The following is a 25,854-nucleotide window of genomic DNA, read 5'->3' as shown; positions in this document are numbered from 1 at the left end:
CTGTATACTGTATACTCTAATATACACTTGTAAATAATATTAGAATATCTTGTTAATAGAATAAAGATAATATTGTGCAATTAAATCGATATGTTGCTCAAGTATATCGGTACCGTTATGCCTGCGCAGGTCAGTACAATACACAATTATTGTTTATATATCTTAAAGCGGAATAAATTTATTAAATTTCAAGATTTTGCAGAAAATTGATATCTACATGATTTTCTCGTGTATATATTTGCAAATATTTTTAGAACTTTTACTTGTATTTCGAGTGTGTGTAAGCTCCTCCAGAATATCACACATAATATATATATTTACACGAAAACTTGAAAATATAGAGACTTCTTCCGGTATTCCATAATTATATTTTATAATATATTTTAGGAGCTTGAAAATAAAGTAGTTGACATAGCATGGTCGCCAAATAATTTGAAGCTAGCTGTGGCATCTTCGGATCGTTCCATTTATCTCTTCGATGAGAACGGCGTCAAACGCGACAAGTTTTCAACTAAACCTGTCGATGTCAAGGTATTTATTGAATGAATTAATGTAAGTGTTTAGTACATGTTATTAATATATATGTATTATAATCTAATATATGTGTGTATATATGTATATGTATAAATATACTTATACATTATTTCAGAATTTCTCAATTTCTATTTTATAAAATTAATAATACTACTAATACTATAATAAGCAACATCTTTTTTCATTCATAGTTTGGCAAAAAAAGTTATATGATAAAGGGAATAGCCTTCTCCCCAGAGTCTACAAAGATTGCAGTTGGTCAAACCGACTGCATTGTATATGTATATAAAATAGGAGAGGTTTGGTAATTATCAACATTCAATTTAAAAATAAAAAGAAAAAAAGAGAAAGGAAATATATGTTATATAGATATAAATTGAAACACACACACACACACAAAAACTGTTTATTAATATCGGAAATTATTTCAGGGGTGACAAAAAAGTGATTTGCAACAAATTTCGACAGAGTTCCGCGGTGACCTGCTTGATCTGGCTCGCGGAAGGTCCAATTATCGTAGGATTAGCGGATGGAAAGGTTCGCGCGGCTCTAGTCAAGTCGCAGAAGGCGCAGACCTTGTACACTTCCGACGCTATGACGATAGCTCTAGCTAGCAAGTAAATAAAAAAAATTCATCGACTACGCTTTGAGATATCGATTATGCAGCCGCATAAAGATCCGTAATTATGATTTGTCGAAATTTCAATAATGTTTATAGTTTTCTTCTCCGACTTTCAGCAACCGCGGCAACGGCTTCATATCGAGCCACGCCGATGGAAGTATAATCCGGTACTACATCACCGAGAATGGCGGCGCGGAACCGTCGGGACGGATATGCGTTCACGGCGTACCTGCTTACGCTCTAGCATGGCCGCAGTCGCACATCCTAGCGGCAGGTTGCGACAAACGGTTGACCGTTTACGATTCATACGGCAAGCCGGTCAAAACTTTTGACTATAGCAGAGATTCTGAAGAGAGAGAGATCACCGTAGCCTGTTGCAGCCCGAGCGGTCAGAGCGTCGCCGTGGGTTCCTGGGATAAAGTGCGCGTCCTCGATTGGACCCCGCGACGAAGCGTTTGGGAGGAGACTAATGTGCGTGCCCTGCCTAATTTCTACACAATTACGGCGCTTGCCTGGAGGCGAGACGGTTCGAAACTAGCAGTCGGGGGATTGTGCGGTGGTGTCGAGCAATTCGAAACTATCCTCAGGTGATTGAATCATGAGACAGCTGGATTTTTTAACTTCTTTTATTTTTTCATTCAATATTCTTCAGAGCTTTAAACGACATGAAACTTGAATCTTTCTATTGTTAAAGATTTCAACATAAAATTATTCTGATTTGAGAACGCGCGAAAATTAACGGATAAATCCAATGCTTCTCCGTTTTGCAGCATAACTTGCTATTACCGAATAAAGATTTCACCAACAGACTTAATTCAAAGTTTTTAGTTTGCCGAATAACTGCAAATAATAAACTATTTAACCTCCTATGCACATGAGATCACATTTTACTTGTGTTGCCACAAAATTACTATAGATATTATAGGTAGTGTCTCTAGAAATTTTCCTGTCTTTGTCTTTAGACGCACTGTAGTCCGTGGCAGTCACGAGGTGGTCTACGTAGGTCCCAGTCAGGTGGTGATTCGACCTCTGAACGATTCCTCGCAACGTTCCATTGTCCTCAGATCGCAGACTGGCCTGGAGATCGAGGACGTGCGCGTTTTGGGACGTAGGGACAATAACGTTGTGGCACGCACGGCGCGCACTCTGCTGATCGGCGATATTGAGTTGGGTTTGATCAGTGAGATTCCTTGGGAAGACCGATCCAGCAACGGCGAGAAATTCTTCTTCGAGTATCCAGCCGTTTGCTTGATTTTCTATTCCGGCGAACTCACGATCATCGAATACGGTCAGAACGAGGCGCTTGGTTCCGTACGAACGGAAGCGATAAATCCGCACGTGGTCAGTGTACGTGTCAACGAACGACCTTCGACCAGCGGGATCGATAATAAAAAATTGGCTTATCTGCTGGATCCGAGAACCGTCCGCGTGATCGATCTGTTAACCGGCGCGACTATTAGCGTAATCGTTCATGATGTTCGAATCGATTGGTTAGAACTGAGCGAGGCAGGTCATCGACTATTGTCGCGCGACAGGCGAGGTCGCCTCTGGCTGAGCAATGACACAGATGGCAGGTAAATAAATGAAACATTTTGTTAAAACTGTTAGCATCTATTGTGCAAAAGATATTTCCTATCGAATACAAATTAATTGAAGCAAATTAGTCACAATTTTTCAAAGAATTGAAATAGTTGCAATATTTCTACTTAAAAAACGGAGCATAATACAAGAGATATATCTTTTGCATCGATTTAATATTTTTATTGAAGATTTGCTTTATAGATAAATTCTTTATTAAAACAATCTTATAATGCAGATTCTTTATAATTATAATCTTAATTTTTTATTTATACGCACGGAACGCTAGAGTTCTGCTGGTGACTGGGGCATCCTTTGCATCTTGGGTACCCGGCAGTGATGTCGTCATCGCTCAGACAGGTCAAACTCTGGCCGTTTGGTACAATGTAGACGCGCCGGAAGCGATCACGCTAACGCCGATCAAGGGCGATGTTATAGACATTGTTCGTGAAGATGGTCGAACATCCGTGATTGTGGACGAGCATGGCGCCAAAGTGCCATATCTGCTGGACGAGGAGCTGATTGAATTTGGTACCGCGCTGCACGACAATGACTTTGGTAGAGTTGTTCTGTTCTTGGAAAATATGGGCGACAGTCCTCAGGTAGAGACTATGTGGGAGAACGTCGCCAGAAACGCGATGAGCGAGAGGAAGATTATGATAGCCGCCAGGTGTTATGCCGCTATGGGCGACGTAGCTTGCGCGAGGTTTCTGAAAGAAATTGCCGAGGTTCTTATTTTTTTTTTTTTCTAAATATCTCCACTCTCTTTTAAGATCCAGTATCATACTGTCATCTTTTCTTCTATCACGCTTCAAGGTCGGTGAGAAATATGCCGAAGAAACAGGCAACGATCCACTGGCCAATCCGGACTGTTGGGCCCGGCTGGCTGTATTGAACGGTGATCTAAAAACCGCCGAAGCGATCTATCTAGAGCAGAACGAGTTGGACAAGGCGCTGGATATGTATCAGCGCTATTGGCATTGGGAAGACGCTTTGAGTTTGGCCCAGAGTCGCGATTGGAGCGGTCTGTCAGAGTTGCGAGACCGTCATTTGGCTTGGCTGCTAGACAGCGGCCAAGCAGCCCGCGCAGCGTCTATCATAGAGACCACAAATCCCAGGAGAGCCGTGAAACTTTACTTGGAAGCACGTCGACCTGCGCGAGCTGCTAGACTAATTCTTACCGACAACGAGCTGCTGGAGGACGAGCGAATCGTCGAAGAGGTCATTAATGGTCTTAAAGCTACCGATCTCATGGAACTCGCTGGAGAACTACTGGAGAAAACCGGCGCCGGCTCGGAGGCGATTAGTTGTTACGCTCAGGCTGGTGTGTTTGCTAGAGCTCTCGATCTAGCGCGTAAAATTGATCCTACATCGGTGGTCGACCTCGAGAGGGATTGGGGAAAGCATCTGGCAGCGAACGGTCATTACGACGCCGCCATTAATCATTTCATTGAAGCGGGTGAGACGGTATTAGCGTTGAAGGCCGCTATCAATGCGCGACAATGGAGAAAAGCTCTGCAGATTATACAGGTGTAGTAGTAATTGCATTCTGAAAGCATGCCTTATATAAAGTAAGATGTTGATAAGAAAGATGTACATATAAAATATTTCCTCAAGATCCAAAAATATTTATTAATTAGTATTTATTAATATAATTTATCAAGTACTTATTTCTTATATCTTTAATTAAATTGTTGTATCTCTTCTGGATCTTATTTTTCTTTCTTTTCAAGGTGATCGAGGATGACGATGACTCTGAAATTCGTCAACAATGTGAAAAATTGGGTGAATATTTCTCGTCGGTCGGCGAACGTAACTTGGCGGAGAACCTTTTCGTTCGCGCCGGAAATGCGCAACGTGCTGTGGAGATTCATGTGCAGTCGGGTGATTGGATGCGCGCGCATCATGTAGCTCAAAAATACATGAAGAGCGACGAAGCTAACCAAGTCCTGGTGAGACACGCCGAAAGCCTGCAACAGGCTGGCGAACTACGTCACGCCGAGGCGCTTTACGTCGCCATTGGTGATCACGACGCGGCGATTGCAATGTATCGCAAGACGGGACACCGCGGCGATATGATCAGACTGGTCGCAGAGCATCGGCCGGATCTACTTCAAACCACTCATGCACATCTGGCAAGGGAGTTAGATGTAGCCGGCAAGCCGAGAGAAGCCGAAGAACACTTTCTAGGTCAGTATGTATATATATATATATATATACATATGCATATGTTTGTGAGATCGTATCCAAGCGCAAAAAAGGTTAAAATTTAATCTACAGCTTCTTTAGCTTTCGTAATTCATATTTTGTTCTAGGCGCTGGTGATTGGCGCGGAGCGGTTGCAACTTATAGATCCGCTAATATGTGGGAGGACGCATTGAGAGTTGCCAAGAAGGCTTCGGGAGAAAAGGCAGCACAGCAGGTTGAGATTTATGCTAGAAAAGCCTATAAAAGCGTTACCTTTTCCTTTTTATTATCTCTGAATAAACTTTATTTTTCTTAGGTTGCCTTAATGTGGGCCCGAACATTGGCTCCGGAATTAGGTGCGAGACTCCTAATGCGACTCAACTATCTGGATCCCTGTCTGCAATTGGCGTGCGAGGCCAGTTTGTTCGAGTGGGCTTTAGAGATCGCCAGATACGGCACGGTAGACCAGAAGAAAGAGGTTCACTATCGCCACGCCATGGCACTCGAAGACGAAGGTCGCTTCGCTGAGGCCGAAAAGGAATTCGTGCAGGCTGGCAAGATCATGGAAGCGGTACAAATGTATATCCATAATCGTGACTGGGAATCCGCAGAGGATGTCGCGCGATCGCACAGTCAGGAGGCAGTGGCGCAGGTTCTGATCGCCCGAGCCGCCGAAGCCGCCGAGGGGCAAGATTACGCCACGGCAGAGACTCTACTTCTGAGAGCCCACAAACCGGAGATGATAATAGAACATTATAAGGTTGATCTCTTCTCGAAATTTACGCGGGTTGTGCAAAAAGTTCTTATAGATTATTTTATAAAATATTACGCCATAAAATTCGATTTTTATTAATAAAGAGAAATGACTTACGAGAAAACTAAATTATCACAAGAAAAAGATTCACATATAATTTCTCACTTCTAATATCGTAGTTTAATACGACTGCAGTGAGAAACGAGGAGCCACAATACGATTAAAAAGAACAAATATTTAATTAGAAGATATTATTATATCATTATAAATTATTTTATCATATAAAAAATAATTGTCAATCTGCGAAAGAACTTTTTGCCTAACTATGATTATTTTTAATTTGTGAGAACAAAACAAGAGTTTATTTCAGACAGCCGGAATGTGGTCGGAGGCTCTGCGAGTGTGTCGAGAGTATTTGCCCAGTCAGGAGGCGGCCCTTCGTAGAGAGTTGGGTCAGAAGAGTGCGGGACTGGACGGGGCAAATGCGTTGGAGGAGGCTCGGAAGTGGCTTGATCTCGGGGAAGTACGATCTGCCCTGGACACTTTGATCTTGAACCCGCAAGCGCCCAGATCGTATCTCATTCGTGCGGCTGATATTCTGTTGCATCAAGCCGATCCAGAAACGGCATCGGAAATCGGGGGTGACTTAGGTGCACGTTTGTTCTCCGTTGGTGAACACGCGCTCGCCGCTCAGGTATTTTTACTTTATTTATTTACAATCATACGATTATATATTTGTCCACGATTCAATGCTCTGTTGAAATCGACAAGTTTGACTTTTGAAGGAATCCAGTTCGTCTATTTATACTTGATCTGGATATAAAGATCAAGAGCACGAAATGACGAAATAAAAATCCTTAAAAATTGAGCGCTTGATGGTTGAGCCACGTATCGTATCATTGCAGGTGTTTCTTCAGGCGGATCGTCTAAAGGATGCGGTAAGCTCACTGGTGGCAGTCGGCGAGTGGGATCGCGCTCGTCGGATCGTCCGCGAGCTCGCACCCGATCTCGAACCGTATCTCGAGGAGAAGTATCGGGATGCGATGGTAAACGAGGGTGAAATGGAACGGCTGGCGAAAGTGGACGGCAACGCCGCCCTCGAAGTGATGGCACGCAAGGGTCAATGGAGCCAGGTGTTTGACATTGCGAGTTCACAGGATCCAGAGGTGCTGCATAGGTTTGTGGCGCAACGCGCCGCGCAGTTGCTGAAGAGCGATGCCGCGCCGCAAGCGTTGCAACTCTATGCGCAGTATGGCGCGCCCGCAATCTCGCAGAATTTCAATCTATACCTGCAATTGGCGGAGAGTATTCTGAATATGCCGCAGCAAGAATACAGGTACGATATATCGCTGCTGACGAGAAAATCTGCCGGCAATATTCTCTTACAGCAATTTCTTTTTTCCTCTATTGAAATCCGTATTCTTTTCGCGATGTTCATTTCCTTTAACACTGATTTTCTGTTGACCTCTTTCGTTTTCTACATTTGTTATGTTGGAGATGTCGATATTGGAAGATTTATTCGTATTCTCTGTTCGGCTTAATTCGGCGTTTTTTTTTTTTACTTTTTTCGCTCATTTTATTCGCTGATTAACTAATTCCAGATACCTAGCTCAGCTCCGCGATGTTTTACACGGTCTCTGCCGCTTATCGTCGTCATCCAACAGATTCGAGCGGCTTTTAGAGGCTGCGCATTTTTCCGCGATGAAACACGGCTGTCGTTCGTTCCCGGCGCTTTCTGGTATCGTCGTCAAAGTGTCTGTCAGTCTGCTGCGACACACCGACGTACTCCACGCCGACAGATCTTATTACGAAGCCGGCGTCACAGCGCGTTCCGCGGGTCTTCTGAGCGAAGCTTTTGTTTTCCTCAATCATTTCCTTGATCTGGAGGAATGTATCGAGGAAGAGGGCGACGGCATTGTTCTCGACGTGGACGATCTACGCGTCACCGATTTTCCGCTGGAAGTTCCACTTCCAGAAAGTCTCGGCGTCGCAACGGATCAACGCGAGGAGGCAAGAGAATGGGTGCTGGCAATATCTATGGATCAAAAGATCGAGCAGGGTCTGCCGGTCGATCAGAGAGGCGTTTACGTCGGTTCGTTGACGTCACCGACTAATTCTGGCGCGCCTCTTCAACAATGTGTAATCACGGGATATCCGGTACGCGGCCCGGTCATCAAATTCGAGAAGACCAGCCGCGTGGCTGATCGCGACGACTGGACCAAGTTGACCAACACAGCCAGACAGGCGCCCCCGGAATCGCCGTTGAACGATATCCTGGTGTTTCTTCAGGAATGGTGTGGCGCAGTACCCAAGTATTCATTTTGAAGAGAAAAATTGCTTTTCAATTATGATTAAAACGAAATAAAGATAGACACAAAGATGGTATAAAAAGCGAAAAAAATTAAAATAACTTTGCAATGTACTTGTAGATAAATAAATAAATAAGAACGGATTATTCGTTAATATATACGCTTGCTTCCTTTAATATATTATATTCTTACCGGAGATTATGTCCTTTCGCTTAGCCAAGACCATATAAAACTTTTATATTTCAACCTTCATAAATTTCCAAAAAAGAGAGAGAGAGATCAACCGTCAAGAGAGATGTCTTCATATTGTTTCCTGTTTTAATTACAGTAATTTCGAGAAGAATATAAAAAAAGCATTAATCAGTCAATTGTTCTCTGTTAAATTTTCTTCTTGGCCAGACAGTGCGTTCATCCTGCAGGATAGCTGATGAAGGGATTTGAGAGGGCGGGCAGCCGCAAATGATAATTAACCGCTTGGCAAATATGCTCAGCTTTGGCGCATTCCATAAGCCAAAAAGCCACCCATGGAATTCGGCGGTGCAAAGTAAAGCAAATACATGTACACGTGCGCACACGCGCGCATTATATTGACCCGAAATCGTAACGAGTTTAATATCTCGCTGCGGGAAACTCGTGTTGTCAGCTACGTTGCCGACATTTACATTACAAGAGAAAGAAAAAAAAAACATTAATATAATAATATTACATATTATTGTGCGAAAAGGAGATACGATGACTATATAAAACTGCAAATGCACGTTAAAAAATTGGTATATTTATAATAACAATAATATATATAATATGTATAACGTGTATGCATGTGTGTATACATGATTCTTATTACAACAATTTTATGTAACCTAATCTAATATAACCCAAATTGCCGCAATCAGGTTCGGACGATCGTTTATATAATTGTGTATAATTATAATATATTATTCATAATATATTAACATCTCTGCATCCTGGACTTCCTTGAATACTTAACACCAACGCATTTCAAGTTAGAAAAAAATGTTTGCCTTAAAATCCGCCTTACTTTCCGCTCTAAATTGGACGTCTTCTTTTTCGCGTTCGTGTCTAAATTATGTTAGAATATTATCTTAAACTATATCTATCTTAAAATACATGTTGAAAAACGCTTAAAAATACTTCAAAATAGCATGTTAGATACAAAATTGTTAACTATCTAATATTCTCAGACGTTAACCCTTTCAGTACACTTTCAGTGTATTAAATACATTAAATAGAGAATATAATTAAGCATATAGAGTTAAATATAATATACTGATAGCAATAAATGTGTATAACAATCTCTTTTTTTCGTTAATCTTAAGACTCGTTTCGCGAGTTGTCGAGAGAATTTCAGTTTTTGTCAGTTTAAAAGACTGTTGGAGCGAAAAGTAGTCTATGATTCGTAAGATCTATATCTTAGATATACATAACTTTATGTAGAATCTTACAAATGATGGACTTTTGGCTCACTTTTACAGTGAATTTTTCGTTCATTGTAGTATTGTGTCAACGTACATATGTAATTAAACTGTTAACGTATGAAAATACGTTAATATTATTTTAGTCCCTTCATTCATTTGACACTGTAAAATTGTATTGGCACAAGATTATGATATTTTTTTAAATCTTTACGTAACACTATAGAATGCTTCATTTAATATCATGAAATTACAAACTGTTTTCATACAATGCTTCACATTGTGTTTCAAATGACGCGCATCAATACTTTTGAAAGAAATCATAAAAAATATGATAGGTATATACTCCGCCCACAGACATATCACGGCGCGTAGATACGGAAAGGGTTAGCATCGCGTTTCCGTTTGAAAAAAATTTGCTGTCAGATAACTATTTGATAATAGTTGATTCTGGTCTCGAGGAGAAAAAGCTGCGCGACGAAAGGAACTTGTTCAACAAAAGGGAGACATCTTCGTTCCCTTATCATCAAACGCTATTAGCATGAGAAACGCATCATCTAGAGAAAGAACTTGTCTCATGACAGTGCTGGTGCCGAACGGTCGTTAGTCTTCGTCTTTCGCAGCTTGACAGTTGCGAATATATTTGTCCTGAAAGGTGTTAATTACATAGTTAATCGGATTACTTATATACGTCTTAATTACTGGATGATCATATGTGATTATACACGAACGACAGAAACTTTAGATAAAAAAAGAAAAAAAAAATCTTCAAGAGCACAAGATGCAAACTGTTTAGTTACTAATATCCAATTTCTTTTAGCTTGGAATATCTCTTTTGATGCTTTTTTTTTTTATAAAAGTAAATAATATTTTTGTCACTGATTATACAGCGTTTAATTAAAGCCTTTATTTAAATCCTAAATTTATATATAAAGAAATACATGTGCGTGTGATTTTTCAAACCAACTTGCAAGACAATCGAAGCGACTGATAACAATTGAAAATGACAAGAGTTTGAAACAGTTGTAAATAATGTAGCGAATGACTTGCGCTATGCTAACAATAACAAAAACGAAAAGAACTATCGCGTGCAGCAATAGCGGATAATGATACAAAAGTCACGACCAATGGCGATGCATCATCCGGTAAAGTCGCTCGCTCCATTCAGCAAGGATAAGTCTAGCCTAGAAGTCGTCGCAAAAGTGTATCGAGCGCTTTCTTCGACGATGCTGCAAGCTCCTACAACATCAACAGCCAATCGTTGAAGACGAGACAGAGCGAAAAAGATTTTGCCGACACGAATACATCAAAGTGGGATGTGGAGTCGATCATTCACGGAATTAGTTTCATGAAAAGGTGCTTCATGAAAAATTCAAAATAAATAAGATGAATTTAAGATGTTTGAAGTGGGATTAATAACGTATTGTATGTACATGCGACAACAATTTGCAAGCTCAATATCTGTTTGCTGATACAAATTTAAATCGATTGTTTCTCACTCGCAAATTACCAGTGCAATTTATTTTAAAAGACTAAAACACACATGTTACGCGTGCAACAGAAATTGCCGTTTCTTCTATTAATTATTCTTTCTTTTTCATATTTTTAGTACCAATCGTGTACTTCTTCTTTCTCTCTTTTTCTCTGTTCCATGTTCCGTTTTCCGTTCAGTGTCCTCATTTTTGCTTCAAAATACAATCTCTCCATCATCTTTGTTTCTTAAGCTCAATGTTCAGTTAACTTTAATATGTCTGTAATAATCTCATATCAGCTCATTGCAGCTCGTCTTACTGCTGCTTCTGTTTTCTCTTCTTCTTATTAACAGACGCGTCCATACCCCAAAGATCGTACCAAGGTCCGCAAGTATTCCTATCTCGGTCAGACTCCCTTCTCAGCTTAGTCCTCGGCAATAGTGTCTTCTCCGGTATGCTCTGGTCTTTAACGACGATGCAGCTGTATGTAGATTCCTCATCGGAAGCCTCAGTCTCGCTAAAATTCAAGGTCGCGTCCTCCTCCTCGTCATAATTTCTCCGGCTCTGCATCAGGATCTCGTTGCGTTTACTCTCGTTATTCTCTTTCAACTCGGCCACGATCATATTTCGTTTCGCTTCGAGACTGCGCTTACGCTCCTTCTCGATAATAGCCTTCCGCGACACGTTACCGACAAAGTATGCGCGTTCCTCCGGCTGCTGTTGAATTCTATACGCCGATCTTTCCGTGATCTTGGGCCGTTCCGCTGGCGTTGGAAAATCATCAAAGTAATTCGTCTTGTCGGGCACGTGGCTTCTCTCAGCCGGTTTCGGCTCCTCGTGTCGATGTTCGTTCGTGATGGTGCTCTCGCTGTTGCCCAAACTCGAATTCGGACTACCACTCTCAGAATTTCTCTGCTTCTCCTCGTTTCCTGCCATCTTATCTTCTTTACGGATCATCTTTGGAATGTCCACGAGCGAGCGGTGCTGCCAAAGCGCCATACCTTCCAAAACTTCCGAGTCCCGACGGAATTTCCAGAATGACTTGGTCCGCTTTACGAGCTTCGGGCTCTTCGCTTCCTCGAAAGCTCTGCCGGTTTGCGGCGCGAGATGGCCCATGCCAGTAATATGGCCCTGTCGCGGTGATTTTCGCTCCATCTTGAGTGTGTTGTTATTGGTATCGCCATTACTTTGCTCGCTACTTCTCGTTACAATGTTTCGCTTCTGAAGATCTGGACCGTGCAGGCCTGCGTGACAACCGTGTCTCTCGATCACCTTTGATCTTTCCAATTTCGTCTCAAAGTTTGACTCATAACCGCGATCTTTCTCGAGCGAATCTATTCCATATCGGCCGGTCTCTCCATAAATCACCTCTTCCTTATCGGAATATCTGCGTTCTCGGTAGGGTCCGACAGGCCGTTCTGGAGCCTCCTGCGACGGGGGCCGCGGTCGTTCGAATCGTCGACCTGACAATCTTTCGATCATTCTATTGCGGTTTTTCTCAAACGTTCGTTCGTAACCCATTATCTCTTTTCGTTGCTCCGTATACGCGCGTTCTTGGTCGTTTCTAGAACGAGCGCGAGCTTGTTCGTACGACTGCGCTTCCTCACGGGAACGCTGAAAGCTCCGTTTGTCTTGTCGCGAGCGATCGAAGCTCTGCTTGTCCTCCCTTGAACGTTCAAAAATCTGCTTGTCCTCTCTTGAGCGTTCGAAATATTGTTTGTCCTCTCTTGCGCGTTCAAAGTTTGCTTTCTCCTCTCTCGAACGTTCAAAGCTCTGTTTGTCGTCTCTCAAGCGTCCAAAGTTTTGTTTGTCCTCGCGAGAACCTCGTTCATGCGAGTGCTTGTCGTCCCGCAGCGTACGTTCATCATCTCGCAGATGTTTGTCGTCGCGCAAGCACTCCGAATTCTTTTGGCCACCGTCCCGGCTACGCTCCAGGCTTTTATATTCCACGGCTGATCTTTCGCGACGTTCGCGCGACGAAGGTGTTTCGCGCGTTTCCCTCTCCAGGCTCTTGTAATCTGCCGCGTTTGTCCTCTCGCGGCGTTCGAGAAACTTGGGCGGACTATGCTCGCGCGCATACTTTTGCGCCGTCTGTTCGAGCTTCTGCGCTATATGTTCGACCTTACGGCCCGGTTCCGGGATGGTGACAGTGCTCTCGTCATCGGATTCCGACGATGAGCTCGAAGACTTGGCGTATTTGTCTGCTTCGAAATCGCTTCCTCCTCTTCGCTCTTGTTGAGATTCCTGATTGTTTCCGTAAAACTTATTATTATTATTATTATTATTACATTCGGTGCCAAAATCTTCCTCGTCTTCCTCGAGTTCGTCCTCCTCGGTCTCCGCCTGCGTCCGCCGCTTGTCTACACGTCGCTGATCGCCATGACGAGTAACAGCGGGTGCGCTCCGCTCGTCCGTCATCTTCGTGCGCTGATTCGGGCTAGGTCGTTCGTTCGGCTGCTGTGCCATCTTTTTGCTCTTCCTCTTCTTCGTTATATTGCCGTTCTCCAGTGCAAAATCACCGTTCTCCATTTCAAAGTACTTTTTCGAATCCTCGCCTGTGCGATTGGCTTTGGATTCCGCCCATAAATCCATTGCCGTGCGATACAGCTGCCAGGACTTCTCGTCCCGCGGGATCGTCTTCCAAGAGTCGTTCTCCCAGTCCTTTGCCTGCTTCTCATCCTTCGGGGACGGACGATCTCCTCCGCTTCGCGGCTTCCGGCGTCGTTGTCTGTGTGCGCGGCGCGGTCAATAAAGAAGAAGAAGAAAAACAGGACGCGGAAAGAGAATTAAGGAATTAGAAAGATAGAGGCTGGTGAAGATGCAGAGAACCACCACCACGGCGGTTTATTTCCAGCGACCACGATAGCGCATGCGGTATCTACAAGAAGGAGAGATACATATTTCGAAGAAACGGAAATAATTTATTTTCCGCTCAGAAGATCTGACAATGAGTGCGGCCGAGAGTTCGATTCATAAGAGATAAAAATGTTTTATTTGCAGCTATTTTCACTAAAGTTTTTAATATAAAACCGATCAGAGGTATTCACAAATAAATAAAAATATCTTAATAATTAATTTTGTTTTAAAGAAAAAATGGAGGTAAAAATATAATAGCGGAATCTCTTGTAGGTGATAGAGAATAAAAATAAATTCTTTAGCATTGGTGTAAAATGGAAGAATTTGCGATAAAAATAAAGCCTGTAATCGCAAATTAAAAATGCACGAAATAATAATAAATTATTCAAATATGAAATAGATACATACTCATTTGCTTAAATCGTGAAAGGAAAAGAAGAAAGAGAAATGATGTAATAAAAATCGGACCTGATCGAATTTAGATTAAAAAGTGCCAAAAAAGACTTATCATGCCAATCTTACCATACCAATCGTGTTATTATGCATTAAAGTATATTAATTTGCTATCGCGTTGTCCAAAGTTGCTACTGAAAGATGGTATAAAAACAATCGCAGTAATAACAAGCCAAATAATTATCTAAATATTCTGAATCTTTCTATCTCGTTAGTATACATAATATAATAAATCGCAGAATTATATGTCATGCGCGTAGCAATTGACAAGTATATAAGTTAGATAGACTTTACTACGTAAGCTCCTCTATATCGAAGGATTATGGCAATTGGATATTGTTTTATTCGAAATTAATTATTGTACAATTGTCAACATTGCCAGAATCCTATTCTTCGCAATATCATCACAAACCAATCAAATTGAGTGCGGAGAGCGAAAACGCGAAGGGTGAAAGAAGAATTAAAATCGTACTAATTACGAAGAGACAATTGATAGCGGAATGGCAGCGCTACAATGATATAAAGCTTCAATTTCACACTGAATAGGGTAAAGCGAAGGTGCACTTATCCGCTAATTATCAGAAACGTATCATTCAAAAAGCAAAAATGTCAGAGAATCGAAAGGATCTGAAATACATATATTATATTGTATGTAAGTAATCAGTGATTTACATTCGCTATCGGATTTCTGCAAATGAATAATGATTACTCTATATGTAATTAATGTAAATTAAGGATCGAAACCGATATAATCATGTTGAGATTAATATGCGATTTTAAAAAATTATGAAAAAAATATTAAATATGTTATAAAAATTATGAAAACTAAATGACTATTGTGAGCATCTCATTATACAGATTGTAGACAAATGGTGATTAAAACAAAATAATGGGATTGAGCTACCAAAAATCTCATTATTGTTAAAAACATAATTAGCGTATCCCCAAGTACAGCAGTCTCTCCCTCATATCAAGAACATAAATCATATATATCAATTATTGTGTTTTTATTGTCACAAATCGATGTAGGAATAATTTTTGCGTCTACGTTTCGTGTGAAATTAGTAAAATTTTATCGGTTTCATCCTTGATGTTGTAGTCTATGTAAATTATGTAAATTTTCCTTTACAGCAATAATTAAATTAATTTACAGGTTGCGAGAATTACAAAAGAAACCTCTTTCCGATAAAGACCATTCTTTAATTTATTTATTTGTAATTATCATCTTCTTATTATTATAATTGATTATTATAATTGATTATTGTATTAATTATTATTTTCAAATAAAACAAGCAAAATGATATCTTTCGTCTCGTATACATAAATATAAAATAGCAAAAAAGATATTTTTCTCAATATAATTTACATAGCTTACATTTTACATAAAGCACATAAAGGTTCAATTAAAGATCGTGTGAGTAAACGAAGAGCGAAGGTAAGTTTGCAATGGATAGAGAGAGGTAGCTTTTAATGACTTACCTCAACGCCTCGTCATCGCTATAATCGACGTCGGGCTGCACTGGGGGCTCGTTGGAAAAGCCGCTGTCGTTGCTGCTATGGAGGGACGTCATCGCCGGGGGTGGCACCGGGGGCACGGGCGGTTGCACCCTTCGCCCTCCGGCCAGCACTGCGGGCAATGTACCTGATGGACGGATCTGAAAACGCAGGTAAAATTGATTTTCTTATTCTTTCACATTTGGCCTAATCGATCTTGATACTACGATGCACACACAAGCATGTGTTTTGTGGCAAAGCTTACACAATTCGGATTAATAATTTAAGACGCACAGTCTCAGTCCAAAGTGTCGATAAGAAACCTAAGAGAAACTATTATTACTAATTTTTATTATAAATATTATTTCTGATTTTTTAATTAACAAACTGTTATTAATTTTTTTACATCGCATTAATAATATGACGTACACACACATTGCTATGATATATTATTAAGTATTTATAAAGTTGTCCTTTTTAGATTGAAAGCTTTGTCATTTGTGACAAAACACTAGGTTAATTTGAATTAAATAAATCGATCCTGGTACTGCGATGCACACATAAGCAAGTGTTTTGTAGCAAAGTTATATAATAAACAAAAAATAAGCAGAAAAGTACACATGTTGATAATAGATTTAACTCACCGATTTTGATTGACGCGCTGTAGGAGTCGCCAGAACATTCGCGTTATTGGTCGGTGTGCCAACGCAGCTATTGTTGTTGTTGGCGTTGTTACTGTTGGCAGAGTTGCTGCTAGCGCCCATGGTACCCCCAGATGAATCGTCGATATTGGCTGGTGTGATTGGCGGTCGAGAAGGAGGTGGTTTGCACGGCGGAATGGCTTGCAAATCCGTTCTACCATGGCTCGCTCCGTGACTGGGTGATCTTTGCGCAATTCGATAATACAAGTTGGTACGCACACACTCGAAAAATTTTCCAAACACAGTTAAGTATAAAATAACAAACGTATCGATTAAATTGGCGGCATTAAATTCTACATTATAAAACTTGATCAACTCACTGCGCGCTTAAATGACGCAGAAATTGGTCCATTCGGAAAATTTGTTCGCGAGAATGAATTAAATGTAATTCGAATAAAAAAAAAAGAAGAGATAAATTACCAGTAAAATATTAATTAATTTTTAATGCAAAATTTTAGAGGGGTCGATAATAATATCTGATAACACAAAACGACAATAATTGTTAAAGGTTCTTTATGATAAAATTTTTAGTAATTTTCTCATTAAAACGTGAGATGTTACGTGAAATATTTCGACTTTGCAGGATTAATTTTGTGCGATAGCGCGTAAGTGCAAAGTTTCGACATTCTCGCACTATGAGGTTTGGATAAGGTTTACTCACCCCAAAGTATCGTCGATTATAATTTCGGTGTACGCCAAGGGAAACCAACCCGAGCTTTGAGTGCGGAGATTCTCGCCAAATTGCCATCCCTTCTGACGATCTCCTGATAAAAAAGATAATGAAAAATATGCAAATTTGCAATGCAACATTCACTTATACTCCATCCCCATCAACATTTTTTTTGCAATTAAATCTCTTTCCTATTGTAAAAATTTAAAAACCAGGAGAGAGAGAAAGGAGAGTGAATAATTAATTTATCTTTATATTTCATGTTGTTGGATTTCTTTTTATTAAGTTTCCAATTGTACAGTTTTATATATATATATACACTCACCCATCAGAGCGATGAGATCACCCTCTAGAAAGCTTAGCTGATTTTCTCCCGAGCTAAGATAGGCAAAGAGAGCTCTGGCGAGAGGGGCATCCCCCCAACCGCCGGCGCCGATTCCGGTGCCGCCACCGCTGCTGCGGGATGTGGGGGGCGCCATAGATCTCGGTCGGGGTGGGGTCTCTGGAACCTCTGGAAACCAAAAGCGCTGTGTAACTGACCGAGTCTGTGAGAGGTGTAAAGGAAGAGGGAAAGGGAGAGAGAGAGGGAGAGGGAGAGGGAGAGGGAGAGGGAGAGGGAGAGGGAGAGGGTTTGGCGGGGAATGAGGATGAGTCCGGGATAATGCGAGGGTAGTTTCGGGGTAAACCAGGGCAATTAGGTCAGCGGACGATAACGATAGTCAGAGTGAATGTCGGAGAGTGGAATGGGCATCGTATCCCCGAAGGGACATTGGAAATAGAGAAGACAGGTTCACCGCGAGAGAAATAACAGCAATGTATTATTATGTATGTATTAATGCGCAAACATTTATAAAAGTAAATTATGGTAAATTATGGTAAATTAATTCGACGTGAATATATGATATTAAATGTGAAATACACTGGTATTGTTAGTTTTACGATATAAATTTCAATGTCGAATTATTTGTAAAGATATAGCGAGAGAATAATGAAAGATTTCATCGTTATAACAAATGTGACGGAATGATTTATACACAAATTATATATTATTTTTCTTCATTTATATTTAAATTCAAACTCTTTATGTTTTATTCTCGAGCGCGATTATTATTTCATTCTTTGCATGGATAGTGTAACTTGGCGTAGCCAAAGAGAAACAAATCTACAGAAAACCTAGAGTCATAGAGTCATAGAGATGCGGCACGTGTAATAACGGGTATAATGGAGTATACAGCGTGACATGCGACGCCACGACGATTAAATATCCCGGGTCCGGATCGCGTTGCACAAACGAAAGCATATTCCGTTTTCATTGCGCGCGAGACCTGACTCCGTTCGAGAGCTTCGGGTTTCGACGCGAGTCCCCGAATCTGATCGCAACAGGAATTTATACGATCGGCACGACAACGCTCGCGAAAAGGCAACTAGGAGGACGCAATTCCCTTGCGACTGGCTCCGTCCCGTCCATTTTTTTTCGATCGTTTCCGTTCTATCGATGGTTCGTCGTTGCTATCGCTGCGTATGCGGTGTAACAAACAACGAGCAGTTGAAAGATTTTAATTCTAATTTAAATAAAAATTTAAAAAATCTTTAATTTATATTTAATCTTAACTTAAAGAAAAAAAAAACATATAATTAAGTCCAATTATGTTTAGTAAATGCAACAACTAACGTAGATAACTAATTTATTTAAATAATTGTCTGAAATGATATCTAACTACACGCTGTGTAATAAATAGCGTGCAATTTAATCGTTCAAAGTACAATTACTTGGGATATTATTTGGTCGGATAAATAATTAGTGTAATTTAGTTTAAATTAAATTAATCCAGTCCTATTTAATTTAGCATAGTTAATTGAATAGAGATAAGGAGAGAAAAAGTGTCAATGAAATTTTGGCAGGAGCGCATAGCGTGGCGCAAAAATCGATCATTGTCGCGAAAAAAAGCAGGAACTGCGAGACGAAGGACGACGTACCGGGGCCGAGAGATAACGTCGAGGCGTGCAGATTGGCCTCCGACCTTGCTCTGGAAAGGACAGCGGGAAGATGCGGCGTTGGACCGAGATGGCCGCCGGAGGACTGCGGATTGCCGGATAATGGGCCCAATCGCAGTTCTAGGCAGGAGCTGTCCATGCTTCGTGTCTTTCGCAATTGCGAGCTCATTGTCGTCAGTTCGGAGCCGCCGTTCTCCTCATTCTCATCCGGCCAGAATGATGTTTGCTGCCAAGATGTAAATTGCTATAAAATTGTAATTCACACTTCTTAAGATCGCGCGTTGTCTTTTTATCGTATTAATTGCTTGTACACGTAAACGTATTATTAATCACTTGTATACATAAAGATAATATTATACAATTTGTTAAAACTTTTATCGAATGACGTAATTAAACAAGAAATCACAAGAAGCGCGAGAATAGGTCCTCGCGCTTGGATCAATTCGGGGATCCAGGTGTGAATCGTTAGGAGAGATTTACGCGATCGACTCGGTCCACGAATTTACCCTGAGTCTGGAAGCGAACATGTCCTCCACCGACTGGGGCAGATATTCCCTGGTGGCGGCAACCTCGCGCCATTTATCAACCGAGGGATGAAGCGCGGCGAGCGCAACCTCATGAAAACTCGCATAGTGCTTCGCCAAGGAGCATTGTCGCTCCAACACGAAACCGTATCGTCGTCTCTCCTGAGTCATCGCCTGTGAAAAGAACGTGCGAGTATTAATAATGGATTCGCCGCGTTAATGAATCTCTCATCGGTATAATCCATCATCTCCATCACCTCCCTAATATGTATATTTAACAATCACTTTTACATTCGTTCTCTCGTGTATTATTTTACACTTGTGTAAAATAATTTATTCACTTTTAGAAAAATGAAAAACTCTACATGTCCTCTACATGTAAGATTTCTTCGACGATTCTCAATGTAGATTGATAAATTGATAATCTTATGATTATTCGTTACTCACATTCTTCAGGCTCTGCTCGCAAAAGGCATCGAGCTTGGTCTTCTCCTCTTCGAGAATCTGCATGTTCTTTAGCTCCTTGTCCATGGCGAGGCCGCTTTTATTAGCGGCTCTGGACTTTTTTCTTTGTTTCTTCATGATAGCGGCCGCCTTGCTGTAGGTCTCGGATCTAGTCTTGTGCTGCTGAAGAAACTTCTTCTGCTCGCTCTGAAAGTCCATCCCCCGTATTTCATCGTCATCGATTATTCATCGTCATCAAAAGTCTGGGACTCGGGGACGAGTAATGTCCCTTTCGAGGATCAGTTTCGAGACACGGTTTACTTACCTGAACGACTTTCGTGTCCTTCTCCAGGTTGGTCTCCAGTGGCACTAGCAGGTCCACGTAGAATGCTTTCAGCTGAAACATAAAGGATAATGAGAAAATTGTCAAAGGACTTGAAAATTTAAATCTATTTTCTATCTCTTTACAGATAAACGTCACTATTCTATCTTCTTTTTCTCTTTTCTTTTCTCTCCTTTATAAGTATTACACCACTACCGTCTGTGAAATAATTTTTTCTTGAATTATCTTTATTCAATTTCTGAAATATCACGCGTACAACAATGTACGATATTTCTAGTAAAATGAGACATCCTATATACAATATATATATATATATATAAAAAAAAATAAACATTTATTTATTAAATTTTCCAATTACTCACGCGCTTTAATCATCGTTATTTTATACGTATAACCAACATTCTTTTAAAAAATCACGCGAATATTCTGTGTTTGAAAAGAGTGTGCGTGAATTAAAATACGAATGTAATATATATATATATATGGTATATAAAGCAATTTTAAGTATAATTATGAATAAAATGTTTACGGGGCTAGAAGAAGAGAGATAATGTAATTAGAAGACGTTCAAACATTTAAAAGCAAAGAGAACAGAGGACAGAAATGCTGGGCTAGGGAGAGAGAAGATGAAGAGAGCCATGTTTCTTTATTTCCGCACCGAGTCTCAAGTTCGCTTTACGTGAGTTCTAGGCGGTTTACGACTCTCTGCCGAGACTCGTGACTCAGACTTAATTTATACTCTACTAGGAGGTAGTCTCTGGTTGAATGTATCCCGGCGGAAAACGCCATGGCAACGACAAAAATGTTCTTTATTCTTTTTTATTAGTAACTCTAGTAGTTGCCTAGCAGTCCCTTGAGAGAACGATACGAAAGAAGGCTAAAAGCGACGCGTGAAATTCCGAATAACGGTAACGAGAATGAATTAAGCCAGACACGAGATGTATGAAGAATTACGAAACACGCGGACCCAAATAATGAAATCGAGACGAAAAGTTTCCAGGCAATCCACATTTATCCAACCTTGTTTGAAAATTCGAAAATCCCGCGTTTGGTGAAGTCGACATTTTGACTTTCGCCAGCTTGGTCCTTTTCTCTATTCGATCCCGAAATCTCGAAATCTCGAAAATTGGATTCAACTCGGGAACGAAGCTGCCCGAGTTCGATCATCCCTTAAATCTTGATCCGCGATCAAATCGTTATTCTCCATCCAAACAGGTCAAACGCGCCAAAACGTCCAAGCGAGGCATGATTTTCCAACCGCTAGATAGATAATGATATATCTCTATGTTTGTGTTTGTGTGCCAACCACTTGGATCCATTATGGCGTATTAACTCTTTTCGAATGCCTTCCCACTCTTTCCCTCGCCCATCCCTCTGGCGCCGACGGCGTTCCTTCAAGGGTTGTCCGTTCCTCTCTTCTCCCCAACAACAACTTCCCATACGCTCGCCTTTCACGAATAAGTTGTTTGTTTTACAGTTCGAGCGCCCTTTGCTTCGCTTTTTGTACGTACGTCGTTCAAAGGTAGGCGGATTGCAGGCTGCTATGGCGTTGCTATGGCGGCGATACGTGAGCAAGAGAGAAAGAGGAGGGGAAATACCAACTTTTATCCGTTTTTTTCCTCCCCCTCCCCCAACCCCTCGCCACCTCCTTGTCCGCCGCTCGCGGAATACACGAATCTATACGCATCGTGAATTTAATCCGCGAGCTTTTAGAAAACGCCGCCTATTTTTATTGGGAAATTCAGCGCTCTTTATATCCGATTGCGAGTGGCCGCCGCCATGGTGCGAGCGTCTTTTTCCGCGCGCTCCAGCTTCTCAGTTTGCTTTGCCTCGTTTCATCGATCGATAATCATGGCGTTTCCGCAGCGCGTTTTTCCGCAGCGACTTCTGGTCGGGTGACCGGATATGGGAAAATCAATAGAGACGAAGAATATCGGAAATGTTGTGGGGGAAGGTTACGAGTTTCTGTCTGTAACGTGTTACGAAGAAACAAATAATCTTTAATTTTAGATAAAAAAATTCGCGCTTTATATATTTTCAATATATTTATATTGTATAAATTTGATAAAAAATATATATTTTTTTATTTATTAATATTTTTGATATAAAATGAAATACAAAAAGTTAAATTTTTAATTATTTTAAAAAAATTATTGAAAAGGGGGAAAATATGGAAAATGGCTCGATAATGGATTAACAATCTTCAAAGGTTAACGGGGAAGCAAAATTCGATTTCGCAAAATTATCCATTGATCGCAAAGATACACGCCGTTAAAAAGTTGCAAAGTAACGCAAGCTACGCGAGTTCCATTCCATTACAGCCCCTCTGCCCCATTGGCACTCGTTTTTCTCTTTTCCTCTAACAACACTTTTTTCCGCTCGCTTCTTCCAAACGCGCTCGAAACAATCTTTGTCCAAAGTACATTTTTCATCGGTGGATCATGACGTGTATTTCTTCGAAAAATCCTCGAGGATTCAAAGGTCAATGACCTCTTATGCAATAGGAACGCATCCCCAACGACGAGCAAATTATTTCCTTATTTATTTTACGTAATGTAAAGATTAATGTAAATTAAATAAGTTTTAAGATTGTAAGTATATATGGTATTAATAGGGGTTGCCATTCTTTATTCCAATACGAGCAAACTACATTTTGCCAGAATTTCAATCTTTCTTTTATAGCGAATTTGATTGGATGTATTAGTAGCGCTTCCAATTGTATTCGTTATTAGTTATCAACTTATTCGATATAAAAAAATTAGTGAGAGTCAAATTAATATTTCTCAACCATCGTATCTCACGTAAACATATCGTATACGTAAAAGATAATCAGATTTTGGCGGAAAAAGCTACGGTAAACCTAATGTTACTTGACTGTCGTGGTGGAAAAGAAGCGTTCCTAGTTGGCGCTCGGTCTTCCGGATTAGACGGCGAGAATTAAGATAGAGCTAGAGTTTGATTATATTACTTTAGGTCGCTGGAGGATCGCTATATTTACCGAGAGAGGTCGATCCGGAACAAAATTACAAAATGCAAGGGCGATATGTTCGAGGGAGGATGGGCAAGTCGTAATAACGAAACGCTTGCGGGGTAATAATGTCACCCCCCGAGCCGAGCGAAAACGAATCGCGGGATCAAAGAGATTCTCGCGGACTTTCGTATATCGTTCTATAGGGTGTCGTAAGATCGACGACAAGAGGACGGAAAGATCGAAAGAGAAAGAGGGAAAGTCTATACTTTTCTTGCAAAAAAAGGGGGGGGGGGAAATAGATTAGATAGACACAATAGTAACATTATATACTTATCTTATATCATACTATACTTATATATATATGTTATCAATTTTTCAGTTTGTAAAGTCAATTTTCTCGAAATGAAAGGCTCGAAAAAGTTATATATTATATATTTGATTAATTTTTCGCACAAGCAATTACTCGTCTCTTTCGATCGTTAATACGTTTTTCGCGACTCCCTCTATATACAATAGATAAAGAAAGAGATGCGACTTTCCGATACATAGGCTTGGCACTAGAGATGGCGAAAAGGACATCTTTACGAATCTTGGCAGACTGGCGACTGTCTGACGTAATCCCCGGAAATGGACGGCGCCAGGGTGAAAGACGAAGGGAAAAAAAAATGAGAGAGGCAGACAATGCGCCTGCTTTTAGCTGCCCTACGAAATGTCTCGAAATATTATTCGATCGCGGTAAATAAAGATATTATTTACATTACTATGTTGTAATAAGAGATTGTTAAGATTAAAATCTTAATATTTGGCGTCGCTAGAGATATGTTAGACTGTTATTAAAACGAAAATAGAATAGAGAAGAAAATTTTTCTCGTTACAGGCATCTTTTAACGAAACTTTAAATATATATTAGGTGTACAACTTTGCTTCCGCCGTTTTTTTTTCAGAAATTCGAGGCTTTATTGTAAAAAAACTGGTTATGGACATTTATGATTCGTTTTGAAATTGCTTGTTGAGTCACTCCCAATGATCGTGCCAATTCTTTTTGACTTTGACTCGAGTCTTCATTAAGTAATGCCTCCAATTCTGCATCTTCGAAAACCTTCTCTCTTCCACCGCTATGCCGGTCTTCGACCGTGAAAATCACCGTTCTTGAAGCGTTGAAACCACTCGCGACACGTTCTTTCACCAATAGCGGCTTCGCCATAAGTATTCGAGAGCATTCGATGAGCCTCAGCCGCAGATTTCTTCATATTGAAGCAGAAAATTAAAACCTCCCGCAAATGACGAGAATTTGGCTCGTAAACTGACATTTTCAATGGAGAATAACTTTATGACGCAGACACAAATCGACTAATGTTTCTATGGGGTTACGTTGACAGATGCCCAAGTTTATCGCGTGACGTCTATGATCTATTTATTTCGACCACTACTTACCGCTAAAGCCATCTATAGGAAAACGGCGGACGCAAAGTTGTACACCTAATATATAAAACAATAAATTCTATATTTATAATAGAAAATTTTACAAAAATTTACGAGAGTCAATTACAGAAAAGAAAGTAAAAAAAAAATAAATTTTTAAATCGTCAGTCTTTAAAAAATGTCACATTCTAAAAAAAAAAAACCCCATCTTTCCTATATTGTATCAATCTATTAATATATACTTACAATGTTCATCTCCTGATCCTGGATTTCCTTGTATACCTCGACGATTCTCATCAGCGCGAAACCTGCAACGTAAAAAGCAGGCCTCGATCAGAGCCCGATCGTTCTCGTAGGACTCCTCTCGCGGGATCGAACGACCGCAACTTTAGTCCTGAATTATTCAGGCGCGGTTTGGCGTCGCCGATACTTTAATCCAGCATAGAGCGGAGGGTAGGGGGGCAAAAGTGGAGAACAAGGGTAAGCGGGGCGAGAACCGTGATGGCTTAAAGCGGCGCGTTACGATGCCCGTGGTCGCCCGACTCGAGTGACTTTCCTGCCGAAAGCTCGCGGAAAGCTCGCCACGAAAAACAAAGTTTCCACGGAGAGGGCAGCAAACTTTTCCCATGGAAAGGTTTCCCGTTTCCCGTTTCCCGTTTCCCGTTTTCCACCACTCTCCCTCTCCCTCTCCCTCTCCCACCCCTCCGGTCTCACACTCTCTCTCTCTCTCTCTCTCTTTCTCTCTTTCAATCCACCGCTGAAATGGATCTCTGTTCTTTTTGTTTTTCCTGCAAACGAGATGTGGATTCTATATGTTGGCATAAACTTGAACAAAGATCGATGAAAACAAACACTTGTAAAATAATAAAAGAAAGTGCGTATCGAGAGATACTATGTATACATAAATATATATGTCGAATAATTTTTCCCTCTCGTATTTTTGCATCGCTCCTTTCTCGTATAGATGAAAGAGGAAAGATATCGGTTTTTTTTTTTTTTTTTACGCGTATGAATTTTCCTTACGTTTGCACGATTTCCGCCTTTCCTTACGGAAAGAGCCCGCCTTGATGTAGCGTGAAAAGATATCGGCAC

At 40.7% G+C, this 25,854-nt stretch overlaps 2 protein-coding genes across 4 annotated transcripts in view; one reads left to right on the top strand and one right to left on the bottom strand.

Moving 5' to 3' along the window:
- The first annotated feature begins 2 nt into the window (after positions 1–2).
- Oseg2 (intraflagellar transport protein Oseg2) lies at positions 3–8,121 on the top strand. The gene is made up of 14 exons (XM_070292596.1): positions 3–129; positions 388–531; positions 726–838; positions 966–1,151; positions 1,273–1,743; positions 2,119–2,730; positions 3,024–3,462; positions 3,551–4,264; positions 4,468–4,924; positions 5,050–5,156; positions 5,238–5,681; positions 6,046–6,369; positions 6,581–7,011; positions 7,277–8,121. Exons 1-14 carry the CDS (start codon positions 91–93, stop codon positions 7,998–8,000), a joined length of 5,205 nt encoding a protein of 1,734 aa, XP_070148697.1. The 5' UTR covers positions 3–90; the 3' UTR covers positions 8,001–8,121.
- A 616-nt stretch (positions 8,122–8,737) lies between these two features.
- Irsp53 (Insulin receptor substrate 53 kDa) overlaps positions 8,738–25,854 on the bottom strand; it is a 73,916-nt gene continuing 56,799 nt past the window's right edge. Inside the window, exons 4-14 of one of the 3 annotated variants that reach the window (XR_011448917.1) lie at positions 25,009–25,070; positions 20,352–20,423; positions 20,030–20,233; positions 19,565–19,756; positions 19,041–19,302; positions 17,389–17,574; positions 17,055–17,157; positions 16,337–16,577; positions 15,678–15,853; positions 10,543–13,617; positions 9,996–10,065 (exon numbers count right to left, since the gene is read on the bottom strand). Coding sequence is in view for 2 of the 3 variants with exons in the window: in XM_070316410.1 (XP_070172511.1) it covers positions 11,205–13,617; positions 15,678–15,853; positions 16,337–16,577; positions 17,055–17,157; positions 17,389–17,574; positions 19,041–19,302; positions 19,565–19,756; positions 20,030–20,233; positions 20,352–20,423; positions 25,009–25,070 (3,911 nt within the window). In the remaining variant the exon portion in view is untranslated. Of the gene's footprint in view, positions 13,618–15,677; positions 15,854–16,336; positions 16,578–17,054; positions 17,158–17,388; positions 17,575–19,040; positions 19,303–19,564; positions 19,757–20,029; positions 20,234–20,351; positions 20,424–25,008; positions 25,071–25,854 lie in introns of all 3 variants that reach the window. The other 2 variants (XM_070316410.1, XM_070316409.1) reach the window with 2 other exon arrangements.

This window comes from Polyergus mexicanus, unplaced genomic scaffold, assembly GCF_030449975.1.
Source record: "Polyergus mexicanus isolate NDT 795.1 unplaced genomic scaffold, iyPolMexi1.0 SCAF_3, whole genome shotgun sequence".
NCBI lineage: Eukaryota > Metazoa > Arthropoda > Insecta > Hymenoptera > Formicidae > Polyergus > Polyergus mexicanus.
This window is presented reverse-complemented; position numbering and strand designations above follow the sequence as displayed.

Bases quoted from the DNA above. Each gene is read 5' to 3' on its own strand.
- Oseg2 (XM_070292596.1), top strand. From the start codon at position 91: ATGTTGCTCAAGTATATCGGTACCGTTATGCCTGCGCAG. The intron at 839-965 runs GTAATTATCAAC...AAATTATTTCAG, and splicing joins TATAAAATAGGAGAGGTTTG to GGGTGACAAAAAAGTGATTT. The intron at 6,370-6,580 runs GTATTTTTACTT...GTATCATTGCAG, and splicing joins AACACGCGCTCGCCGCTCAG to GTGTTTCTTCAGGCGGATCG.